The sequence below is a fragment of the Pezoporus flaviventris genome, unplaced genomic scaffold, assembly GCF_033815535.1.
Source record: "Pezoporus flaviventris isolate CSIRO_AGI_PZ_B2104156 unplaced genomic scaffold, CSIRO_AGI_Pfla_v1 ptg000037l, whole genome shotgun sequence".
NCBI classification, from domain to species: Eukaryota; Metazoa; Chordata; class Aves; order Psittaciformes; family Psittacidae; genus Pezoporus; species Pezoporus flaviventris.
Window position 1 is genome coordinate 14,062,491 of NW_026892585.1, and position 22,291 is coordinate 14,084,781.

General features: G+C 43.2%; 1 protein-coding gene across 1 annotated transcript; it reads left to right on the forward strand.

The window, feature by feature from the left end:
- Positions 1-563: 563 nt before the first annotated feature.
- Positions 564-22,167, forward strand: LOC133275255 (heat shock factor protein 5-like). The gene is given in 10 exon segments (XM_061465099.1): positions 564-878; positions 9,123-9,924; positions 10,963-11,322; positions 12,074-12,087; positions 13,201-13,284; positions 14,924-15,274; positions 15,361-15,502; positions 16,139-16,180; positions 16,183-16,295; positions 21,685-22,167. Coding segments are annotated over 10 exon segments (2,706 nt in total).
- The last annotated feature ends 124 nt before the right edge of the window (positions 22,168-22,291 follow it).

The window sequence follows — 22,291 nt, forward strand, 5'->3', positions numbered from 1 at the left end:
TTCCTAAATTTGTATGTTATTTATAACTTTATTAATAAATGTATTGGTGTTTATAACATTATAGGTGTTTATAGCGATAATAAATCTTATGGTTTAAATAGGCGTGTTCGTGTCTTGATGTTAAGAATAGTGCTGACATCTTTGTACCAGATCTTGTTAATCTGGTCTGTGTTCTCAGCATTGCCATCCCCTCTGTGCTTTGGAATCTACCTTGTGGGATCTGTTAATAATTGTACCTCTTGCTTTTTCTCCTCGAAGTACCAACCTATGGGGGAGACGTCCCCCCACATCTTCCACCTCCCCACCAGGCTATTTACGGTGGCATTTGAGAATTTCCGAGATTTGAAATGTCCCTTGAATACCCATGAAACCAACCTGCTCCTTTGCTGGGAACCAGCGTGTTGCTGCGCATGGTTCAGGTCTTGCTTAAGGGTAAACAGCGATGTGAGCATAACCCCCAGGCATCCTCCCCGAGGCTGTACAGTTACGAGTGGCAGGGGGTGTGGGATAGGATGGGCAAGTACCTGCAATGCTGTGGAACTTCACCCCTGAACTAGTGCAAAATGCGGGAAAACTACTCCATTAGCTGGGAAAAGCATCGTCCTGGCAATACCAGAGAGGCAAAATCACCACAACGTGCTGGGCCCTGTCCCATGCCCACCGAGCCCTGCTCAGCACTATCCAGTACCCTCAAGGAGGAAAAGTCCCTGGATCTCATGGCAAAAAGCAGCAGGCACTGCTTCTACTCCAACCCCAGCAACGAGCCCTGCGGCTACTTCAACCTCAGCAACAGGCCAGGCACTCTAGCCATTCCAGCCGTGGTGACAGGTACTGGCACGCGCAGGCACAGCGCAGAAGCCCACGGGGCATTGCGGAAGGTGGGAAGGAGCTGGTGGGATTTTGCAGCATCCCGACGGTGGCAATTGATGCGCAGATTGACTCCACAACTCGTTAAAGTTGTAAAGTAGGTATGCTTTTTATTCAGCGCTGAGACGCACGGGGATAATTCCTCAAAGTCATGCGTACCTCAGTGGTGTTTCCCTGTACATTTATTCTCTAAAGTTATATATATTCATAAGATTGCACAATACGCCTATACATATTCATGTCCTATCCCCGCTTCGTATTATAATGCATATTTAGAACCAGTGGGCTTCTTTCTGTTCCAGGAATGCTGATACAACTCAGGACGCTAGTACAGTAATTTTTGTCCCAAGGTAAATAAGCGGGCCTCTTCAATATTCATGACAACTGCTGTCACAGCTCATAAGCATCCGGGCCATCCTTTGCTCGCTTCATTCAGCTGTTTTGAAAAATACACCACTGTTCTCTTACAGGGTCCTAGTTTCTGAGTAAGGACCACCAAAGCTATTCCCTGTTCTTCATAGGAATATAGCCAAAAGGGTTTAGTCACATCCAGAAGTCAGAGCTGCAGCTCTCATTAGCTCTGCTTTTAAATTTCTAAAGCCCTCCTCTGCTGAATCAGTCCATTCCAAAGAGAGAGGGGTTTCTTTTAACAGTTCACATAGGGGTCTTACCAGAACACCATCATCATGCATCCAAAGTCTGCATCATCCAGTTATTCCCAGGAACGTCTGGAGCTCCTTGATGGTTGTCAGTCGTGGAGTTTGACAAATGGCTTCTTTTCTAGCAGTTCCAAGTTTTCTCTGTCATCCTAGGTAGGAAACTCAGGTTTGGATTAGTTGGGCCTTTTGTCTGGTTATCCAATAACCATTCAGTCCCAGAAAATTCAATAATCCCACCGTCCACTGGATACATTCTTCCTTTGTTTCAGTAGCAATTAATAAGTCATCCACATATTGTAACAGAGTCCCCGTCTGAGTGGGTGGTTTCCATGACTCTAATTCCCGTGCTAACTGGTTTCCAAAAAGTGTTGGACTGTTTTAAACCCTTGAGGTAATACTGTCCAAGTTAATTGGGTTTTCCTTACTGTGTCAGGATGTTCCCATTCAAAAGCAAATAAATTCTGGTTTTCTTTGGCCAATGGTAAGCAAAAGAAAGAGTCCTTAAAATCCAAGACGGCAAATCATTTTTGATTCGATTTAGTCAATACGGATTAGCTATTACTGAATATCATCTACAAATTTGTTGATTCCTGAGATCTTGAACCAATCTGCAACTTTTCTTTACTGGCAAGATAGGAGTATTGTATTCCAATTCACATTCAATTAAGAATTTATATTTTAAAATTTATTAATGATTTTTTTTAATTCCCTTTCCTGCAACTTTAGGGGCTATTGTTTTATTCTAATTGGGCAGGCCCCCTTTTTTATTTCTACTTTAACAGGCAAAGCATTTTTCGCTTTACCTGGCACTTCAGATGTCCATATTCCCAGGTATACCTGGATTAAGGATTTCTTCTATTTCAGGGAGGTCCTCCTGTTTGCTTTTTCTGTTGAATTAAAGATAAACTCACAACTGCAATTAATTGATTTTTAACTCTTTAATTCCATTTTGCCTTCTTTAAGTGTTGCTTTTTTTCAATTTGTGCCTCTTTTTGCCTTTTTTTTTTTTTTTTTTTCTTTTCCTTGGTGGCCAGTAGCTCCCACATCTGTAACAAATTCTTTTCCCTTTGAATTAACGCCGAATAAGTTGCTCCTGTATCCACTAAAATTCCACTTTATTTCCTCTGGTCTCTAGTTTTAATTTAATCAGTGGATCTACTAGGGCAGATTCCCCAGGTCCTTTGTCCATGGCATTCTTCCCCCAGGGCAAAAACTCTCCACAGCACCCGGTCCCATAGGAGAAAAACCCACTTCCCCCACCTTTGCCCGACATTCCTCCTCCACCAGTTTCAAAACATTCAACATTTCCCCTTTGGTTTTCCCTTTTTTTTTCGGGTTTTTTTTTTTTTCGTTTTTTTTTTTTGTTTTTTCTTCTCACAGCTGCTCACCCTGCTCTGCAGGGGTTACAGATGCCTGCCTCTGCAACAGCACTTCTGGTTTTGTTGCTTGTTGCCAGTGACAGAATCTCCTCCTCCTTATCGATATCTGATAGGACAGGTATAGAGGATGCTCCTCTCAGAGGTATCTGTGATATATATAATTTTTCTATTATTTATTTTCCTGATTCAACTTTTAAACATCATTCTCCCAATATCACAGGCTGAACAACATCTCTTCAGCTTAGCTTTCTGGTTTTCTCTGTCCTTTTCCAAAGCCAAAATTAGGTTTTTCACTTTAAGAAACCACCCGGAGTGGCAGACAGGATGTGAAATTAGCTCTGCCAGATCCCTATCTGTATATAGTACTTCATCCCATTTTCCTGGCCGCCTCAAAACCAACATTAATTGTAGCAATGTATTATAATTTAAAGTTCCGTTTTTATGCCATTTCTCCTGATCACAGAATTGTAGAATTAACCCGGTTGGAAAAGACCTTTAAGATCATAAAGTCCAACCATTACCCCAGGACTGCCAAAACCACCACTAAGCCATGCCATTAAAGGCCTCATCTCAATGTTGGTTTTTTTTTTGAACGCTTCCAGGGACACATATTCCACCACTTCCCTGGGCCACCTGTTCCAATGCTTGATCACCTTTTGGTGAAGAAATTTTTCCTAATACCCAGACTAAGCCTCCCCATGCCCAGCTTGAGACATGAGATTAAAATGTGATTTTTTTTTTTTTTTTTAACCTCTCTCCTATAATTCAACCATTTTCATTGCTTTATATAATTAAATTCACTAAGATTTACCAGACAGACAATGGGAGCTGTAGCCCCATTTTCTGATCTGACAAATTTAAAATAAATAAATTATACATGTACACACTGCCAGAGGATCCTCTGCCTTAGGCATCAAACATCCTTAAAGAACTGCTATCAAACCCTAACACACGACAGACAGAAGGAGGAATCCAAGTCAGGGAAAATTCCGTATCAAATAGGAAAAATGCTTAGCAGTCTCCAGAGCAATCCAAGTCTGGAAAGGCAAATCAAACACATACAGATGATGACCATGGGAAAGAGTCATTTCATTGACACACTGTTCTCTTTCCATATCATTCCTGAATGTCTTACGGGTTTTTTACGGATAAGCATATAATAAATAGGGGGCTAATACTTGTCCTCTGGTACTCAACTTCAGAGACTTCACACCAAAATCCCAATTAATACTTTCCCAATCTCATAAACAATCACAAGCTTGGCAATGAATTTTTCAAAAGTAAGCTTTTTACACTCACAATATTTTTACAGATAGGAACATCACAGTCTTCATAAAATTATATACCTGCACACAAGACCTGATATTCCATACGTATGCATCAAGTACTCAATTTTATCCAGAGAAGTTTCCTATCAAATTTTACAAGTTAAAAATAACAGGGGTGTACATCATGCAAAATTACAGGAATGGAGAATTTTACAATATTTTATCAACGTTTTCTTGTTTACCGAACCCCCAGAAGACCCTCCCAGTTCTTTCCAATGTGCCAAAATGTAACCCAATGGGCTTTTCTTCAGAATTCCCTTATTTCGACCGGCTCCCATTTCAAACAATCTTTTACAAATCTATAGCTTCTCTTCCCTAGTGCTCTGCAAATGCACTTAAAAATGAGAGCACCTACACACAAGTTTTATGATATTCTCAGGGGTTCAGTAAAATAATATCTCTGGGTTCTGCAGATCAGTTCCCCTGTTGTTAGATCATAGTTTCGGTTCCAGCAAAATTTACACTAGTATCCACGGCAGGTTCCACTGTTCAGAAGTTAATATGCACCCATATGTGAGGCTACAAGCCTCTGGTACTGAGTGTAAAGTCCAGATCTCAAGAACAGGACTACAGATATTAGAGGTTATACTTCTCTTATACAGCCACTGGGGCGCAGAGAGGGAACTCTTCTTAAACCCCCATTAGCCACAGTTTACTTTTGTCTACTCCTCCCCCACCGCTTAAACGCTGATCTTTAACACTAACGACAGACATACACACACACAAAGCACTTAGGCGCAACACAAAACAAAGACGCTTCGTCCGTCTCCGGCCGCTCTCCTCGCGGAGAACACGGAACCGCGGATCAGGACTCCACACTCGCTTCGTAGCTGTGCTACGTCTCAGTCACACAGAAACACAAACACACATGGGATCCCACACACTCACACTATGGTTCCGCCTTACCCTTCTCCTGCTTCCTATGGTAGCAGGTCTGTAATTTGAGATGCAGCGGAGACCTGGTGGGTTCGCCTACCGGTTCATCTGCTTCCACTACGGTCATTAGCAGATCCTTCCTGGCTCCCAAAACTTGGGATGCAGCGAAAACCCGAACTCACCCGATCCACCCTCAGGATCGCTAGCGGCCGCTCTACCGGTCGGCGAGTCCCCTGCTTGCAAGCCCTACCTGCCTAGGGGAACTACGCTGTGCGCCAGACGTCTCTGCGCGCCTTACCAGCAGCCCCGGGCCACGCGTACGCCTTACAGGCCCCCTAAGTTTCCAGCATACCGTTTCTCCGCAGCCGGCACAGGTTGTTGTCTGTCCTCGCAGTGAGCGGACGAGGAGCGGAGCTCCTCCAGGCAAGCGGCCTGGGGCGCCTAGGATGTCCGCCCCTCAGCCGATCCTGCAGCCGAACAGAGACCTCCTGCCTGGCTCGCCAAATTGATGCGCGGATTGACTCCACAACTCGTTAAAAGTGGTAAAGTAGGTATGCTTTTTATTCAGCGCTGAGACGCACGGGGATAATTCCTCAAAGTCATGCGTACCTCAGTGTTGTTTCCCTGTACATTTATTCTCTAAAGTTATATATATTCATAAGGTTGAACAACACGCCTATACATATTCATGTCCTATCCCCGCTTCGTATTATAATGAGCCAGACGGTCCTCTGCGCCTGCGCAGTGCCCCCTCTGGTCATGGGCAGGGGTCTCAAGATGAAGTAAATGAGTCTTCCTCCTCTGGGTAGGGGTCTTCAAGATGAAGTAAATGAGTCTTCCTCTTCTTGCACTTTTCACCTTTTTAGTCTTTATGTGTGGCCTTAGAGTTTGGTCAGTGTCCCAGCCGTAAATCCTCTACTTCTCCCCTTTATCAGTAGAGTTTGATCAGTGTCCCAGCCGTAAATCCTCTGCTTCTCCCCTTTATCAGTAGATTCAGGCGTCTGCTTATTAACAGGACCGGAGGTCTCTGTTCTGCTTAGCAGGCATTTACAACAGATAGTCCTTTTGTTTAAACAAATTCCTCTAACCCCCTTGTACAACCCCCCTGTACAATGGTCAACCCTCTGTATCAGCTGCAGGTTTGGTTTTTAACTTGTTGTCACGCTTTTGTTCTTGGGGCTGAGGACCGGGGAGCGGCCGAGGGGACCGGCGGGGCTGGGGGACCGGGTGTGTAAGTAAGGGAGAATATCCATGTTGGAGGCACTATTCCAAGAGCAACCTGTGTAGAACGTGCCCAGCTCCTGGTTTCTCTCCTAACTCATTAGTCTTAGGAGTAGGGTCTGCACATTCGCACGCAGAGAGCTGGTGTCTCGGTCACCAGAGTCGTGTCCAGTGAGGCTATACAGGGATGGAGTTTTAGATGGGCAAATAAGTGAGGATATCCATGTTGGAAGCACTCTTCTGGAAAGACCCATATGTAGGATACGCCCAGCTCCTGGTTTCTGTCCTAGCAAATTAGGCTTAGGAGCAGGGTCTGGACACTGGGAGCTGGTATCTCAGTCACTGGTTGGTGGTGTCCAGTGATGCTTTACAGGGATGGAGTTTGAGGTGAGTAAGTAAGTGAGGATACCCATGTTGGAGGCACAGTTCTGGCGGGCTCCCTGCATAGAATGTGTCCAGCTACTTTTTTCTGTCCTAACACATTAGGCTTAGGAGCAGGGTCTGGACACTGGCACTTAGGGAGCTGGTGTCTCGGTCACCCAATAGTGGTGTCTACTCAGGCTTTACAGAGATGGAGGGTGAGTTGGGTAAATAAGTGAGGATACAGATGTCGGTACCGCTGTTCTGGAGGGATCCCTCTGTAGAATATGCCCAGCTATATCTTTCTGTTCTAACTCATTAGGCTTAGGAGTAGGGTCTGGACACCGGCGCTTAGGGAGCTCGTGTCTCAGGCACTGGAGAGTGGTGTCCGGTGAGGCTTTACGGAGACGGAGATTTAGGTGGGTAAGTAAGTGAGGATATCCATGTTGGTGGCACTGTTCCTGAGGGCTCCCTTTGAAGGACATGTCCAGCTCCTGGTTTCTGTCCTAAGTCATTAGGCTCAGAAGCAGGCTCTGGACATTTGCCCTTAGGGAGCTGGTGTCTCTGTCACCAGAGAGTGGTGTCCAGTGAGGCTTTAGAGAGACGGAGTTTTACATGTGTAAGTAAGTGAGAATATCCATGTTGGAGGGGCTGTTCTGGAAGGCAAGGCACCATATGTTGGACATACTCAGCTCGTAGTTTCTGTCCTAAGACATTAATTAGGCTTAGGAGCAGGGTTTGGACATAGGCACTTACGGAGTGGTGTCTCGGTCACCAGATACTGGTGTCCAATGATGCTTTACAGAGATTGAGGTTTAGGTGTGTAAGTAAGTGAGGCTATCCATGCTGTTGGCACTGTTGCTGAGGGCTCCCTGTGTAGTACATGTCCAGCTCCTGGTTTCTGTCCTAAGACATTGGGCTTAGGAGCAGGTTCTGGACATTGGCACTTAGGGAGCTAGTGTGTTGGTCACCGGCATGTGGTGTCCAGTGAGGCTTTACAGGATTTTAGGTGTGGAAGTAAGTGAGGATATCCATGTTGTTGGCACTGTTCCGCAGGACACCCTGTTTATAACATGTCCAGCTATTTGTTACTGTGCTAACACATGAGGCTTAGGAGCAGGATCTGGACATTCACGCTTAGGGAGCTGGTGTCTCGATTACTGGAGAGTGGTGTTCTATGTGGCTTTACAGAGATGGACTTGTAGTTGCATAACTAAGTGGGAATATTCAAGTTGGTGGCACTGTTTTGGAGAGCACTGTGTGCAGGACATGCCCGGCTATTTGGTTTTGAACTAACACATTAGATTTCGGATCAGGATCTGGACATTCACACTTACGGACCTGGGTTCTATGGTGCCTGAGAGCGCAATCTATTTAGGCAGGAGGCAGATGTACTTGTATGTGGCCAAGAAAGGGTGGATTGCCATGTTGGTGGCACAGTTCCAGAGGGCTCCCTGTGTAGGTGATGGGCAGCACGAGCTTTCCGTCCTGGCACATCGGGTTTCAGAGCAGGTTCTGGATGTTTACAGACTGTGAGCCACGATCCTGGCCACCTGTGTGCATTCAGCAGAGGGGCAGAACGCAGATGGTGGTTTTGGCGGCAAACAAGGTCTCTTTGCCGTGTTGGCGGCACCGTTCTGCAGGTCTCCCTGTGTAGGTGATGCTCAGCAACTGCTTTCTGTCCTGGCACTACGTGCTTGGGAACAGCACACCAAAGTGATTCAGCAGAGGGTCAGTGCCTTCTGTTCGTTTATGAGGGAGAGTTTAGTGCTGCCTTCTTCCTTGAGGTCTAAGAACAACAGCATGGCAGAGAAAGGAGCTAAGGAAAAGTGGAAGGGATTTGCCTGCTGTCCTTAGAATGGTATGCAGAAAGAAAGTTGGCTCTTTTCTGGAGGTCTTAAAGCTCTGAAGAATTACTTTGACCTGGCACGATGGGAATGGTAAGGAATAAGGGGTGGATACTGTCCTGGGTTTGGCTGGGCTACAATTGCTTCTCTTCCCTGTGGCTGGCGCAGTGCTGTGTTCTGGCTTGGTTCTGGGAAGCACGCTGGTAGCGCACCGATGTTTTTAGCTGTTGCTCAGTAGCTCTTCGGCTGAGCAAGGACTTTGCAGTCTCTCCTGCTCTGCCAGTGAGGAGGGGCACGGGAAGCCATGAGGAAGCAGAGGCAGGACACCTGACCCAAGGCAGCCAGAGGGGTATTCCATAGCAGAGCACGTCATGGCCAGTGTAGAAACTGGGGGGAGTCAGCCGGGAGGCGCAGATCGCCGCTCGGGTCAGGCTGGGTGGGTACCGCTGAGCGGGTGCCGAGCAATTGCGTTGTGCATCCCTGCTGGTTCGTGTTTCCCTTTTCCCTGTCTAGATGTAGAGGAGCAAAGTTTGTTGGAGAGCTGTTCATCGTGATGAGATTTGAGCTTTTGTCTTGGTGCTGCAGGTTTGGTTTTTAACTTGTTGTCACGCTTTTGTTCTTGGGGCTGAGGGACCGGGGAGCGGCCGAGGGGAGCGGCGGGGCTGGGGGAGCGGGCAGGCGCTGCGGGCCCGGCGGGCTCTGGCGGTGCTGCGGGTGCGGCTGTGCCGAGGGGGTGGCGGGGCCGGGGCCGGCGGGGTTAAGCCGGTCCCGGGCCGGGCGGCGCGCGGGCCGGCGGCGCTCCCCCAGCGCGGGCCGACGGGGCCGGGCGTTGCCCGGCGGCCGCTGGAGCGAGAGCGGTCGGTGCGTCCGTTGTCGGGGAGCGCCATGGAGGGCCAGCGGCTGCCCGGCGCTGTCAATCCCAGCCACTTCCCGGCCAAGCTCTGGCAGCTGGTGAACAGCCCGCGCTGCGGCTCCGTGCGCTGGGATGCCCGCGGCGAGGGGCTGCTCATCGACCAGCGGCTCTTCGAGCGAGAGCTGCTGGGCGCGGAGGCGGCCGGCGACGGGGCGGCCCTGGGCGGCGAGTTCTTCAAGACCAGGAACTTCGCCAGCTTCATCCGCCAGCTGAACCTGTACGGGTTCCGCAAGCTGGGGCCGGGCCCCGGGCCCCTGCAGGACCCGGCGGGGGGCGATGGCGGCAGCTCCGCGGGGGCCCTGCTCCACTTCCACAGCCCCCATTTCCGCCGCGACCGCCCCGACCTCCTGCTGCGCCTCAAGCGCCTGACGAGCGCCAACAAGGCGAAGCTGGCGGCCGGCCTGGAGCTGCCCAGCCGCCCGGCCCAGCGCTCCCAGCGCCCGCCCTCGACGCTCGGCGAGGCTGCCAGGCCCGGTGAGCTGGGGTGGTCCCGGGCTGCGGGGCCCCGAGAAGCACTGGGTGCTGCGGGGTTTCTAGATCGGCACCCCCGCAGGCAGCAGGCTTGCCTGACCTTGCTGGCGGCCGCTCAGCTCCGCCGCTGCGGGAAAGCCGTTGTCGTCCGTGCAGGGAGATGTGCTGCCCGCAGGCACGGGGAGCGCGGTCCGCGTGTGGTTCCGTCTGCCCCTCGGCTGCAAGACAGCCTCTGTCGGGGGCTGCAGTTAAGAACACCCTCACCCTGGCTCTGTGGAGCTGGCGCAGCCCTACCAGGTGAACGTTACTTCTCCTTGGAGGGTTGCTCCATAAGCTGTCGTTAAATCTCTCGGAAGCCACGGGTAAACCCTATGAGGGCAAGTACCATTTCATGAAACCGTCACCGACTGAGAGAGGAAACCAGGGAAGGTTAAAGGGAATCTCTTGGAAGTAACAAAACGGCAAAGCCTGAGCTTTTTCAGACTCAACCGGTTGAGCTACCTGGAAAACAAGCTGGCTTTGGTTTTGTTTTCCTTGACAAACTGAAGGACTTGTGATCAAGTGCTCTCAGAGTCACGTTCAGGATTTGGACATTGCCCTTGCCTTGGCTGCCTGTGTGCTGGCAGCACTGGAGCTCGGTAGAGCCCCGCTTCACCATTCCCCCTTTATTTTACCTAATTGCCTGATGTAACGCGCAGCACTCCCTAAACGGCTTGTGCCGCTTTAGTCAGCTCCTGCCCATTTTGATTTATAATCGCGCATTTCTCAGTAGCGATCACTTGCTCCTGAGGGTTTCGGGAGACTGAATGCTCCAGGGATGACTGTGTGTTGGCACAGCACTGGTGTTCCTGCGTGTTCAGGTGGTAGTGCTACAGCAGTTCCTGTATGCTTAGGTGTAAGAATAGAGTCTGTTTCTGGATTAAGAGTATTGGAGCAAAGGTGGTCTTCCCAGGGAACGTTGTGGAGCCTTGGCTCCTCATCCTGCCTTTCAGGGCTAATGAAAACTCCTTCCCTTAGTCCTTGTTTCCCTTTGTTTTGCAGGACTGGTGACCGCAGGACAGGCTCCTCAACCTTGCCGTCCAGACAGCTGCTTTCCGCCCTCCAACAGAGCGGCCTCGTGCCAGGACCCCCCTGCTTTCCAGGCAACAACTTGCCGGCAGCCTTCCAGACCACGGCAGGGTTCTGTTGGGTCGCTGCCAGGGCACGGGGCTTCCCCAGCTTTCCCAGGCCAAGGGGCTCCCTTTCCTGTCATCCACAAGTGCTGCACAGAGGTCACCTACACTCTCCAGACCGTGTGCTCGCTTCTGCCGCTTCAGCGAGGCGCTCCGGCTGGTGCTGCCCTTCCAGAACCCGGCAGCTGCGCGTCTCCAGGGCGGCGCTTGCAAGGCCCGGATCCAACGGGTACGGCAAAAGTTCTCCGCTTGCTGCTCGAGAAGTTCCTGCCAAGTGATGCATGAAATGTTTTTCCTCAGTGCTCTGTCACTGCGTGTGTGTATCTGACGTGTGTGCTCCCAGTGAGACGTGTGTTCCCTGTCCGTTACTTGCTACCAGCCAGTGGCAGAATGTGCTCTAGCTGCTCATTTCTTCTGGCTCTGATGAGATGAACTGTATCAGAGACAGGAGAGCTTAGAAATGCCTTCTCTGCAATGAGCAGGGAAGGACAAAAGCGTGTGGCTGAAACAGGTGTGTGTGGAATCTTGATTCAGCTGGAAGATTTGAAGTATTACAACTGAATTGGCCCCTTTGCCTTTGCTGGCCGAGCCCATCAGTGGGATTTCCACAGGTGCAGTTTTTCTTGCTGTTGGATCAGGCACTGCTGCAGGTGGCGAAAACCCCCAAGAAAAGGTGTTGTGGGTGCAGACCATTCTTTCTGTGCACCCTTCTGCACTTTGGACCCGTTCAGAATTGGTCACCAGTCTGGGCTGCTACACGGTTATGTTTGTTCTCCTCCCCTTGAGGGACAGGCATTACAGCGCGTTTGATTCACGAGTTGCTTTCACTATAAGCTCTACTAAGTGCAAGAGTTGTGCAATTTCTACTGTACTTGTAGCTTTTTATAGCCTGTGTTCTGGACTTTGTGTTTTACACTTGCCTCCTGCTTCACAAGCGCTTTTTCCCTTTGCGTTCTTCCTTTTCTTCTCTTAGGAGCTAGGCTCTTTGTACTGCGTGTTTGTTTCCTTAGGATCACTCCAGCAGGTTACAGCCAGTTCTCTCCTTTGCTCTCTCGCACTGTTTTTACAGTAGCCCTTTACGTTTCTTTGGTGGTTTCCTTGGCTTTGTCAACATCCTTTGGCGTTCCCAGGGACTGTCATTCGATTTTTGGCACAACGCAGAACAGTAATATGTTTGCAGGTCACAGAGTGTTCTTCCGAAGGATGTCCAGATTTCATCCTAAGGTTGCTCAGAACGAGCTTTTGAGGTAACAGGAGTCAGACGCGTGTCTCGTGCTGCTGTGGAAGGATGTCCACGAGCTCGCTCCCTGTTGTTTAGCTCTTGTGTTTGTTGCTCCAAACTGGACAAAAGTTCCTCGGTTTCGTATGAAAAAGGGCCCTAGGTATAGGTATTAAAATCCATATTGGTTATCGTAGCAAGTGTCTCGTGAGGAATCCCGCGTCGGAGTGAGGCATTGGAAAGAAACGGGTCTGATCACGTGGCCGTCTCAAGTCACACTTGTACCATTTAATTACTGTGAACACTGGCCTGGATTTGATTTCACCAAGGATTTCTGTCTCGCCCAGAAGGACTGCAAATTTTAAAGATTCTCTGTCCTGCCAGTAGTGCCTTTCCTTGTAAGTTCTCTCTGCGTGGCACCAAAACCTGAGACCCGCAGAAACTGCTTCATCTACAGAGCTGCTCTTTGGAATAAGATCCCATTTTCATTCCAGCGTGTGTGTGTGTGAACATGCAGGCGCCCTTCTTGTGAGAATTCCCTTTCCGTGGCGTGTTGTGTTGAGACAGTCGAGCAGCCAAATTCAAAAAGGTGATATTAAGACAGAGGAGAGTGAACATTTAGATTCTCTGTGTGTGTGTGTGTGTGTGTGTGTTGGTTAATTCTACAAGACGTATGTTTGATCTTTGTCTACACAGTTTAGAAGAAATATGTTTTAAGGTGGAGAACTCAGTCTTACAATCAGCGGGGAGGTCATACTCCATTTCAGGGAGTGAGCTTACGGAGTGGTTACTGCAGTGTTTAATGCAAGTAGACGATAGAACTGTGTGCCCTGGGCACCAGTTCTGGCAGTCTGATCCCTGCGTCTGAATTTTGCAGGCACCCCGCAGTGTTCGCCCCCTGCCCAGGGAGGGCCTCTGACTGTCAGCGCCAGTGCTGCGGCTGCGGCGTCCACCGACTGCGTCTTTGTGCAGGTGAGTGCAGCGCACAGAGAGCAGGGGGAAGGGAGGAGACGCCATGCATGGACCGCAGGGTTCTGGGCTTGCTTTGAAACAGGAAAGGGGCAGTGCTGTAATGCAGGTAAGGTTGCGGGGCAGCGGCATAGTGGGTGTCCTCGTCGGCGGAGTGTTTTTTCCTGTGAAACTGTTGTGCTTGACTTCACCGTAATTCATTCGCTTTAGTTCACGAGTCTCCATTTATCTTTGAAGAAAGTCCTTGCCTGCACAAAATGGGATTCTTTAATGTTGTAATACTGGGAATGAGCTCCACTCCTGTGCCCCAGACAGCTTGTGGCAGTCCTGAGTTTCATTGGACGCATGAGAAGAACCAAGCTGACTTTTGGAATTGGCCCCAGCTCAGAGCTATCCTATCTAGGAGAGCTCCAGTGCTTCCTGTCAATGCTTTCTAGAATTCTGGTGGAAATTACACCTTATTGGGTGGCACGGTTTATCAAATAGCAAACGAACCTCAGTAAAAATGCCAGGGCTTCCTTTTGCATTCCAGCAGCACGGAGATACTTTTTTTCCTCACAGGGTATAAGCAAAGCACGCTCTGGTGGTGTGTGTTGAGAAAGGGTTGACCTGTGCAAGCCTGCTCATCCAGTTTCTCGTGTTGCAAATACCAACCTTTTGTCCTTTTTGCATGTTTTTCTGTTTTCATACGAGCTTACCCGAGCTGGGCAGGTTATGGCCAGGGTAACGTTGCTGTAAGGCTGGAAATAGCCAAGAGCCAGTCGTGCCATTGATAGGCTGGTATTTATTTTTCACGCAGTGCGTCTTTGTCCTCTCACTTCCATTGTGAGCTGCTTTTCCCTCCAGCACATGAGGATCAGTGTGAGTGATGGGAAGTCACAATCGCATCAGTTCTGATGTCAGAAGGCTGAGATCAGTGTCTGGGATGGCACATGGTCCCAAAGGAGTCGTCACGGGGCGGTGGTGTGGCTAGATTGAAATGTAATGGCAATACACCGTCGAAAGGGTCTTCCTTTGAGAAGCAAGTCCATGGAGTCAGAAGAGATGGACTGGTTACTTAACCAGGAAGTGGCCTGGTAACTTCCTGGTTAACCACGTCCTGGTTAGCGGTTGCTTGGATTATGCGGCCGCAGCCAGGGAACTGGCACTCAAAAGCTGCTGGCGCATCTGGGCAGAGCTTGGTGGAAGGTCCCCTGCGTGTGAGCAGCCCAAAGGCAAGCAGGGGTGTAAAGCAGTGGTGCCAGGTCAGTGCCTGGCTGCCTCTGAGCAGGACAACACGAGCAGTGTACAGAAGGGATCAAAAGGGCTTGAGGTTTCCGAGCCTTAGTGTAGCCTCGATCATTTCTCCTGGAGCAGGGTGGCAGGGGCTGTGCAGGTGGTACAGAAGACAGTGCTTTGCCTGTGGATCTCACTGAGCTCTGGCCAATAATCAGCTTACGTTGTGTGTGCTCTGGGGCAGACACTTCCCCAAGGTCCTGCTGAGGGATGCAGCCAGCTACAGCATTGATCGTCCTGCCCTGCTTACGTACTGACCATCAGTAAGCACTTGCACAGTCCTCAGAAGCAGTCAAATCCATCAGCCCTGACTGAAAATGGCTGTGATTTTTCGATCTAGAAATTCCCTGTATTTTGTTTCTCGCAGAGTCCTGAATTGCAGCCGCTTTCTGCAGCTGAATGCCTGCCCTCCGATGGGGCACATCATGCATCTGAGGAGGAGGAGGTGTTGCCGGAATTAAGTTATGAAGATGTGTTTCAGTTTCTCAGTGACATGTATGCCTCAGACAGCGCCGACGTAGTGACACCGGAGCCTGCAGAAAGCTGGGGTGCAGAGCTGTTTGAAAGCTACATCAGTGCGGCCATAGAAAGCGCTGCTGCTGCTGCTGGAACGGCACAAGACTGTGTGAGCACCCAGGGAGCCCCTGAACACCCGGATCACAGCCCAGCTCAACTATCCGAAATGTTTGTTGTGGAAGGACTGTTTTGTGCGGAGCAAGTAAGTGCTAAACGGAGGTAAAACTCCCCGGGAAACTATTGAGTGACCTTTGGGTTTATTTCATTTGTTGGTGTGTTTATTTAAAGGAGAGTGGGAGTGTTAAATGCGGATCTGCGACGGAAGAGAGAGAGCTGACTTCAGGAGCCGAGGAAGAGAACAAAGCTGCAGAAGAGGCAGGGTCCCCTGCAGAGCCTCAGTGCAGGAAGAGAAGACACAGCTCACAGCAGGGTAAGTCCCTGCTAAGAGATCCTGCCTTTTTTAGAGGTGGCCAAGACAGCTGCTCTGAAACTCTTGCGGGAAGGGGAGATCCCAAGAGCTGAGTTATTGTCTGCAGTGCAAGTACCTCACTGGGCCTCCAGTTCAACTATTACACTCGTACGAGCTCTCGGCGTACTTGCCGACACGCTTCGATAGATAAGCTGGTGGTGAGGACTCCTAGGTGGACAAGGGAATAATTTCTATCAGTCAGTAAAAGCTGAAGCTGTGGGAGTTGTGTGAGAGCCCTGCATGTCACAGTATACAGCAGTGAGATGCAGGCTGTGGATGCGTTGGCTGGAGGGTGACAGTGCCACAAAGGGAACACTGACTAAAGAGCTGACTGTTGAAGTAAGAGGGGAAAACGCCACCAGGCTGCCCAAGTGAGTGCCCGAGCGCAACCTTTGTGGCTCAGATCACTAAATAAATGTCACAGCAGCCTGCTGATCCGTGTGCTGCAACACAGGAGAAAAACACGCTCAGATTTTCAAGTCGCAGGCCGCCTTTGGCCAGATTTGACTGGCCCTGATGGCAGCAGAGGTGCTGTGCGAGCTGCCGGCTGAGCCGTAGGCAAAGCCTGACGCTTCCTCGGTGGTGTTTGCTTCCTAGATCCGCAGGAGCCGGAAGGTGGAGCCTGTAAGCGGGGCTGCTTCTGGAGGAAGACGCCAGAGTGAGGAGCGTGTGGACGCGTGGAGCAGCTGCCGGCCGGTTCCCTCCTGCGAGTCCGGCAGCAGCGCTCGGCACAGAGCTGGAGCCTGGGTTCAGGGTCACACCTCTTCTCTTCTGTTTCCTAACCTTGAAGTTATTGATAGCTTTATTAATCAATGTATGTGTTATTTCTAGCTTTCTTCATTCATTTGTAGGTGTTATTTCTAGCTTTATTTATAAAGATTTATGCTATTTAGAGCCTTATTTATAAATATAGGTGTTATTTCTAGCTTTATTTATAAATATATAGGTTATTTATAGCTTTATAAATTTGTTATTTATAGCTGCATTCATAAATTTATATTCTACTTATAGCCTTATTTATAAATTTGTTACTTAGAGCTGTATTCATAAATTAATATTATACTTATAGCTTCATTCATAAATTTGTCTATTATTTATAGCTTTATTAATAATTTTTTTATTCATAGATTTATATTTACAGCTTTATAAATTTGTTACTTAGAGCTGTATTCATAAATTAATATTATACTAATAGCCTCATTCATAATTTTTTATATCATTTATAGCTTTATTAATAATTTTTTAATTTATAGCTTTATTCATAGATTTCTATTCTATTTATAGCCTTTTTTATAAATTTGTTACTTAGAGCTGTATTCATAAATTAATATTATACTTACAGCCTCATTCATAAATTTGTCTATTATTTATAGCTTTATTAATAATTTTTTTATTCATAGATTTATATTATATTTATAGCTTTATAAATTTGTGACTTATAGCTGTATTCATAAATTAATATTATACTTATAGGCTTATACATAAATTTTTATATCATTTATAGCTTTATTAATTTTTTTATTTATAGCTTTATTCATAGATTTCTATTCTATTTATAGCCTTATTTATAAAATTGTTACTTAGAGCTGTATTCATAAATTAGTATTATACTTATAGCCTCATTCATAAATTTGTCTATTATTTATAGCTTTATTAATAATTTTTTATTTCTAGTTTTATTCATAGATTTATATTATATTTACATCTTATTTATAAATTTGTTACTTAGAGCTGTATTCATAAATTAATATTATACTTATAGCCTCATTCATAAATTTGACTATTATTTATAGCTTTATTAATAATTTTTTTTATTCACAGATTTATATTATATTTATAGCTTTATAAATTTGTTACTTAGAGCTGTATTCATAAACTATTCTTATACTTATAGCCTCATTCATAAATTTTTATATCATTTATAGCTTTATTTATAATTTTTTATTTATAGCTTTATTCCTAGGTTTATATTATATTTATAGCCTTATTTATAAATATACATGATATTTATAGCCTTATTTATAAATTTGTTACCTAGAGCTGTTTTCACAAATTTGTATTATACTTACAGCCTCATTCATAAGTTTGTATGTTATTTACAGCTTCATTAATAATTTTTTTATTTATAGCTTTATTCATAGACATATTTATAGCCTTATTTATAAATTTGTTACTTAGAGCTGTATTCATAAATTAATATTATACTTATAGCCTCATTCATAAATTTGACTATTATGTATAGCTTTATGAATAATTTTTTATTCACAGATTTATTCGTAGATATATATTATATTTATAGCTTTATAAATTTGTTACTTATAGCTGTATTCAGAAATTATTATTATACTTATAGCCTCATTCATAAATTTTTATATCATTTATAGCTTTATTTTTTTTTTAATTTATAGCTTTATTCATAGATTTCTATTATATTTATAGCCTTAATTTGTATGTCACTTATAGCCTTATTTCTAAATATATGTGTTATAGCTTTATTTATAAATTTATATGTTATTTATTGCTGTATTCATAATTTTTTTATTTATAGCTTTATTCATAGATTTATATTTATAGCCTTATTTCTAAATATATGTGTTATAGCTTTATTTATAAATTTATATGTTATTTACAGCTTTATTCATAAATTTCTGTGTTATTTAGCGCTTTTTTCAGAATTTTGTATGTTATTTATAGCCTTATTTCTAAATATAGGTGTTATTTATAGCTTTATTTATAAATATATAGGTTATTTATAGCTTTATAAATTTGGTATTTATAGCTGTATTGATAAATTTATATTAGATTTATAGCCTTATTTTTAAATTTGTTACTTAGGGCTGTATTGATAAATTTATATTATACTTGTAGCCTTATTCATAAATTTGTGTATTATTTATAGCTTTATTAATATTTTTTATTTATAGCTTTATTCGTAGATATATATTATATTTATAGCTTTATAAATTTATTACTTATAGATGTATTCATAAATTAATATTATACTTATAGCTTCATTCATAAATTTGTCTATTATTTATAGGTTTATTAATTTTTTTTTATTTATAGCTTTATTCATAGATTTATATTATATTTATAGCCTCAATTTCTATGTTACTTATAGCTTTCTTCATGAATTTGTATGTTATTTAAGCCTTATTTATAAACATGTGTGATAGCTTTATTTATAAATTTATATGTTATTTATAGCTGTATTCATAATTTTTTAATTTATAGCTTTATTCATAGATTTATATTATATTTATAGCCTTATTTTTAAATATATGTGTTATAGCTTTATTTATAAATTTATAGGTTATTTATAGCTTTATTCATAAATTTAGGTTATTTATAGCTGTATTCATATTTTTTATTTATAGCTTTATTCCTAGATTTATATTATATTTATAGCCGTATTTATAAATATATGTGTTATAGCTTTATTTCTAAATTTATATGTTATTTATAGCTTTATTCATAAATTTCTGTTATTTAGAGCTTTTTTTCATAATTTTGTATGTTATTTATAGCCTTAGTTATAAAAATATGTGTTATTTATAGCTTTATGTTTAAATTTATGTGTTATTTATAGCTGTATTCATAATTTTTTTATTTATATCTTTATTCATAGTTTTCTATTATATTTATAGCCTCAATTTATAGGTTACTTATAGCTTTCTTCAGGAATTTGTATGTTATTTATAGCCTTAGTTATAAATATATGTGTTATTTATAGCTTTCTTGATAGGTTTGTTTGCTATTTACAGCTTTATCCATCAATTTATATGTTATTTATAGCTTTATGTTTAAATTTATGTGTTATTTATCGCTGTATTCCTATTTTTTTATTTATAGCTTTATTCATAGATTTATATTATATTTATAGCCTCAATTTATATATTACTTATAGCTTTCTTCAGGAATTTGTATGTTATTTATAGGCTTATTTATAAATATAAGTGTTATAGCTTTATTTATAAATTATAGGTTATTTATAGCTTTATTCATAAATTTAGGTTATTTATAGCTGTATTCATAATTTTTTATTTATAGCTTTATTCCTAGATTTATATTATATTTATAGCCTTATTTATAAATATATGTGTTATAGCTTTATTTATAAATTGATGTTATTTATAGCTTTATTCATAAATTTCTATGTTATTTAGAGCTTTTTTTCATAATTTGGTATGTTATTTATAGCCTTATTTATTAATATATGTTATTTATAGCTTTATTCATTTTTTTATTTATAGCTTTATTCATAGATTTATATTTATAGCCTTATTCATCAATTTATATGTTACTTATAGCTTTCTTCATTAATTTATGTTATTTATAGCCTGATTTATAAATATATGTTATTTTTAGCTTTATTCAATTTTTTTTTATTTATAGCTTTATTCTTAATTCTGTATGTTATTTATAGCCTTATTTATAAATATATGTGTTATAGCTTTATAAATTTGTGTGTTATTTATAGCTTTCTTCATAAATTTGTATGTTATTTATAGCTTTATCCATCAATTTCTGTGTTCTTTACAGCTTTATAAATTTATTTGTTATTTCTAGCCTTATTTATTAATATAGGTTATTTACAGCTTTCTTAATAAATTTATGTGTTATTTATAGCTTTATTCATTAGTTTGGATGCTACAGCTTTATTCATAATTTTTTATGTTATTTATGGCTTTATTTTTAAATTAGTATGTTATTTATAGCTTTATTTATAAATTTATATGATATTCATAGCTTTATTAATAAATTTATATGTTATTTATAGATTTATTCATAATTGTAGATGTAATTTATAGCTTTGTTAATAAATTTGTATCTTATACCTTTATTAATTTGTTATTTATAGCTTTATTAGTATATGTTATTTAGAGCTTTCTTCATAAATTTGTATGATATTTATAGTTTTATTAATAAATTTAGATGTTAGTCATACCTTTCTTCATGAATTTGTATGTTATTTATAAATTAATAAATTTGTGTTATTTATAGCTTTATCAATTTATATGTTATTTTAGCTTTATTAATATTTTTTATTTATAGCTTTATTCATCAATTTGTGTGTTACTTATAGCTTTATTCATAATTTTGTATGTTATTTATAGCCTTATTTATAAATATATGTGTTATAGCTTTATTTATAAATTTATATGTTATTTATAACTTTAAAATTTGTTATTTATAGCTGTATTCATAAATTTATATTATATTTATAGCCTTATTAATAAATTTGTCTTTAATTTATAGCTTTATTCCTAAATTTTTCTGTTATTTATAGCCTTTTTTACAAATATATGTGTTATTTATAGCTTTCTTCCTAAATTTTTCTGTTATTTATAGCCTTATTTATTAATATATGTTATTTCTAGCTTTATTAATAAATGTTGTTATACCTTTATTATTTTATCTTATTTCTAGCTTTATTGGTTTATTTATGTTATTTAGAGCTTTCTTCATAAATGTGTATGTTATTTATAACTTTATTAATACATTTATTGGTGTTATTTCTAGCTTTATTAATAAATGTATACGTTCTTCATAACTTTTCCTAAATTTGTATGTTATTTATAACTTTATTAATAAATGTATTGGTGTTTACAACATTATAGGTGTTTATAGCGATAATAAATCTTATGGTTTAAATAGGCGTGTTCGTGTCTTGATGTTAAGAATAGTGCTGACATCTTTGTACCAGATCTTGTTAATCTGGTCTGTGTTCTCAGCATTGCCATCCCCTCTGTACTTTGGAATCTACCTTGTGGGATCTGTTAATAATTGTACCTCTTGCTTTTTCTCCTCGAAGGACCAACCTATGGGGGAGACGTCCCCCCACATCTTCCACCTCCCCACCAGGCTATTTACGGTGGCATTTGAGAATTTCCGAGATTTGAAATGTCCCTTGAATACCCATGAAACCAACCTGCTCCTTTGCTGGGAACCAGCGTGTTGCTGCGCATGGTTCAGGTCTTGCTTAAGGGTAAACAGCGATGTGAGCATAACCCCCAGGCATCCTCCCCGAGGCTGTACAGTTACGAGTGGCAGGGGGTGTGGGATAGGATGGGCAAGTACCTGCAATGCTGTGGAACTTCACCCCTGAACTAGTGCAAAATGCAGGAAAACTACTCCATTAGCTGGGAAAAGCAGCAATACCAGAGAGGCAAAATCACCACAACGTGCTGGGCCCTGTCCCATGCCCACCGAGCCCTGCTCAGCACTATCCAGTACCCTCAAGGAGGAAAAGTCCCTGGATCTCATGGCAAAGCAGCAGGCACTGCTTCTACTCCAACCCCAGCAACGAGCCCTGCGGCTACTTCAACCTCAGCAACAGGCCAGGCACTCTAGCCATTCCAGCCGTGGTGACAGGTACTGGCACGCGCAGGCACAGCGCAGAAGCCCACGGGGCATTGCGGAAGGTGGGAAGGAGCTGGTGGGATTTTGCAGCATCCCGACGGTGGCAATGTCCGCAGAAGCCCCTGTGCTCCCAGAGCAGCAGTGCCAGGACAGGAGCTGTTGCTGGGCCTCCCCTGCCCCCTTGGCAAGCAGTGCCCCAGCCCCAGCAACACTCGGGAGCTGCGCTTCCTGAACCAAATAATGCCGCTTCCAGCTCGGTGTGATTCGGAGAAAACTCCAGGAACAAACTTGCCCACAAAGTTTTCAAGTTGACAAGCAGGTATTCTGTATTGCGGCGCTCTCACAGACACGGGCGATAGCTCCTCCTAACGTGCGTCTCCCTTACTG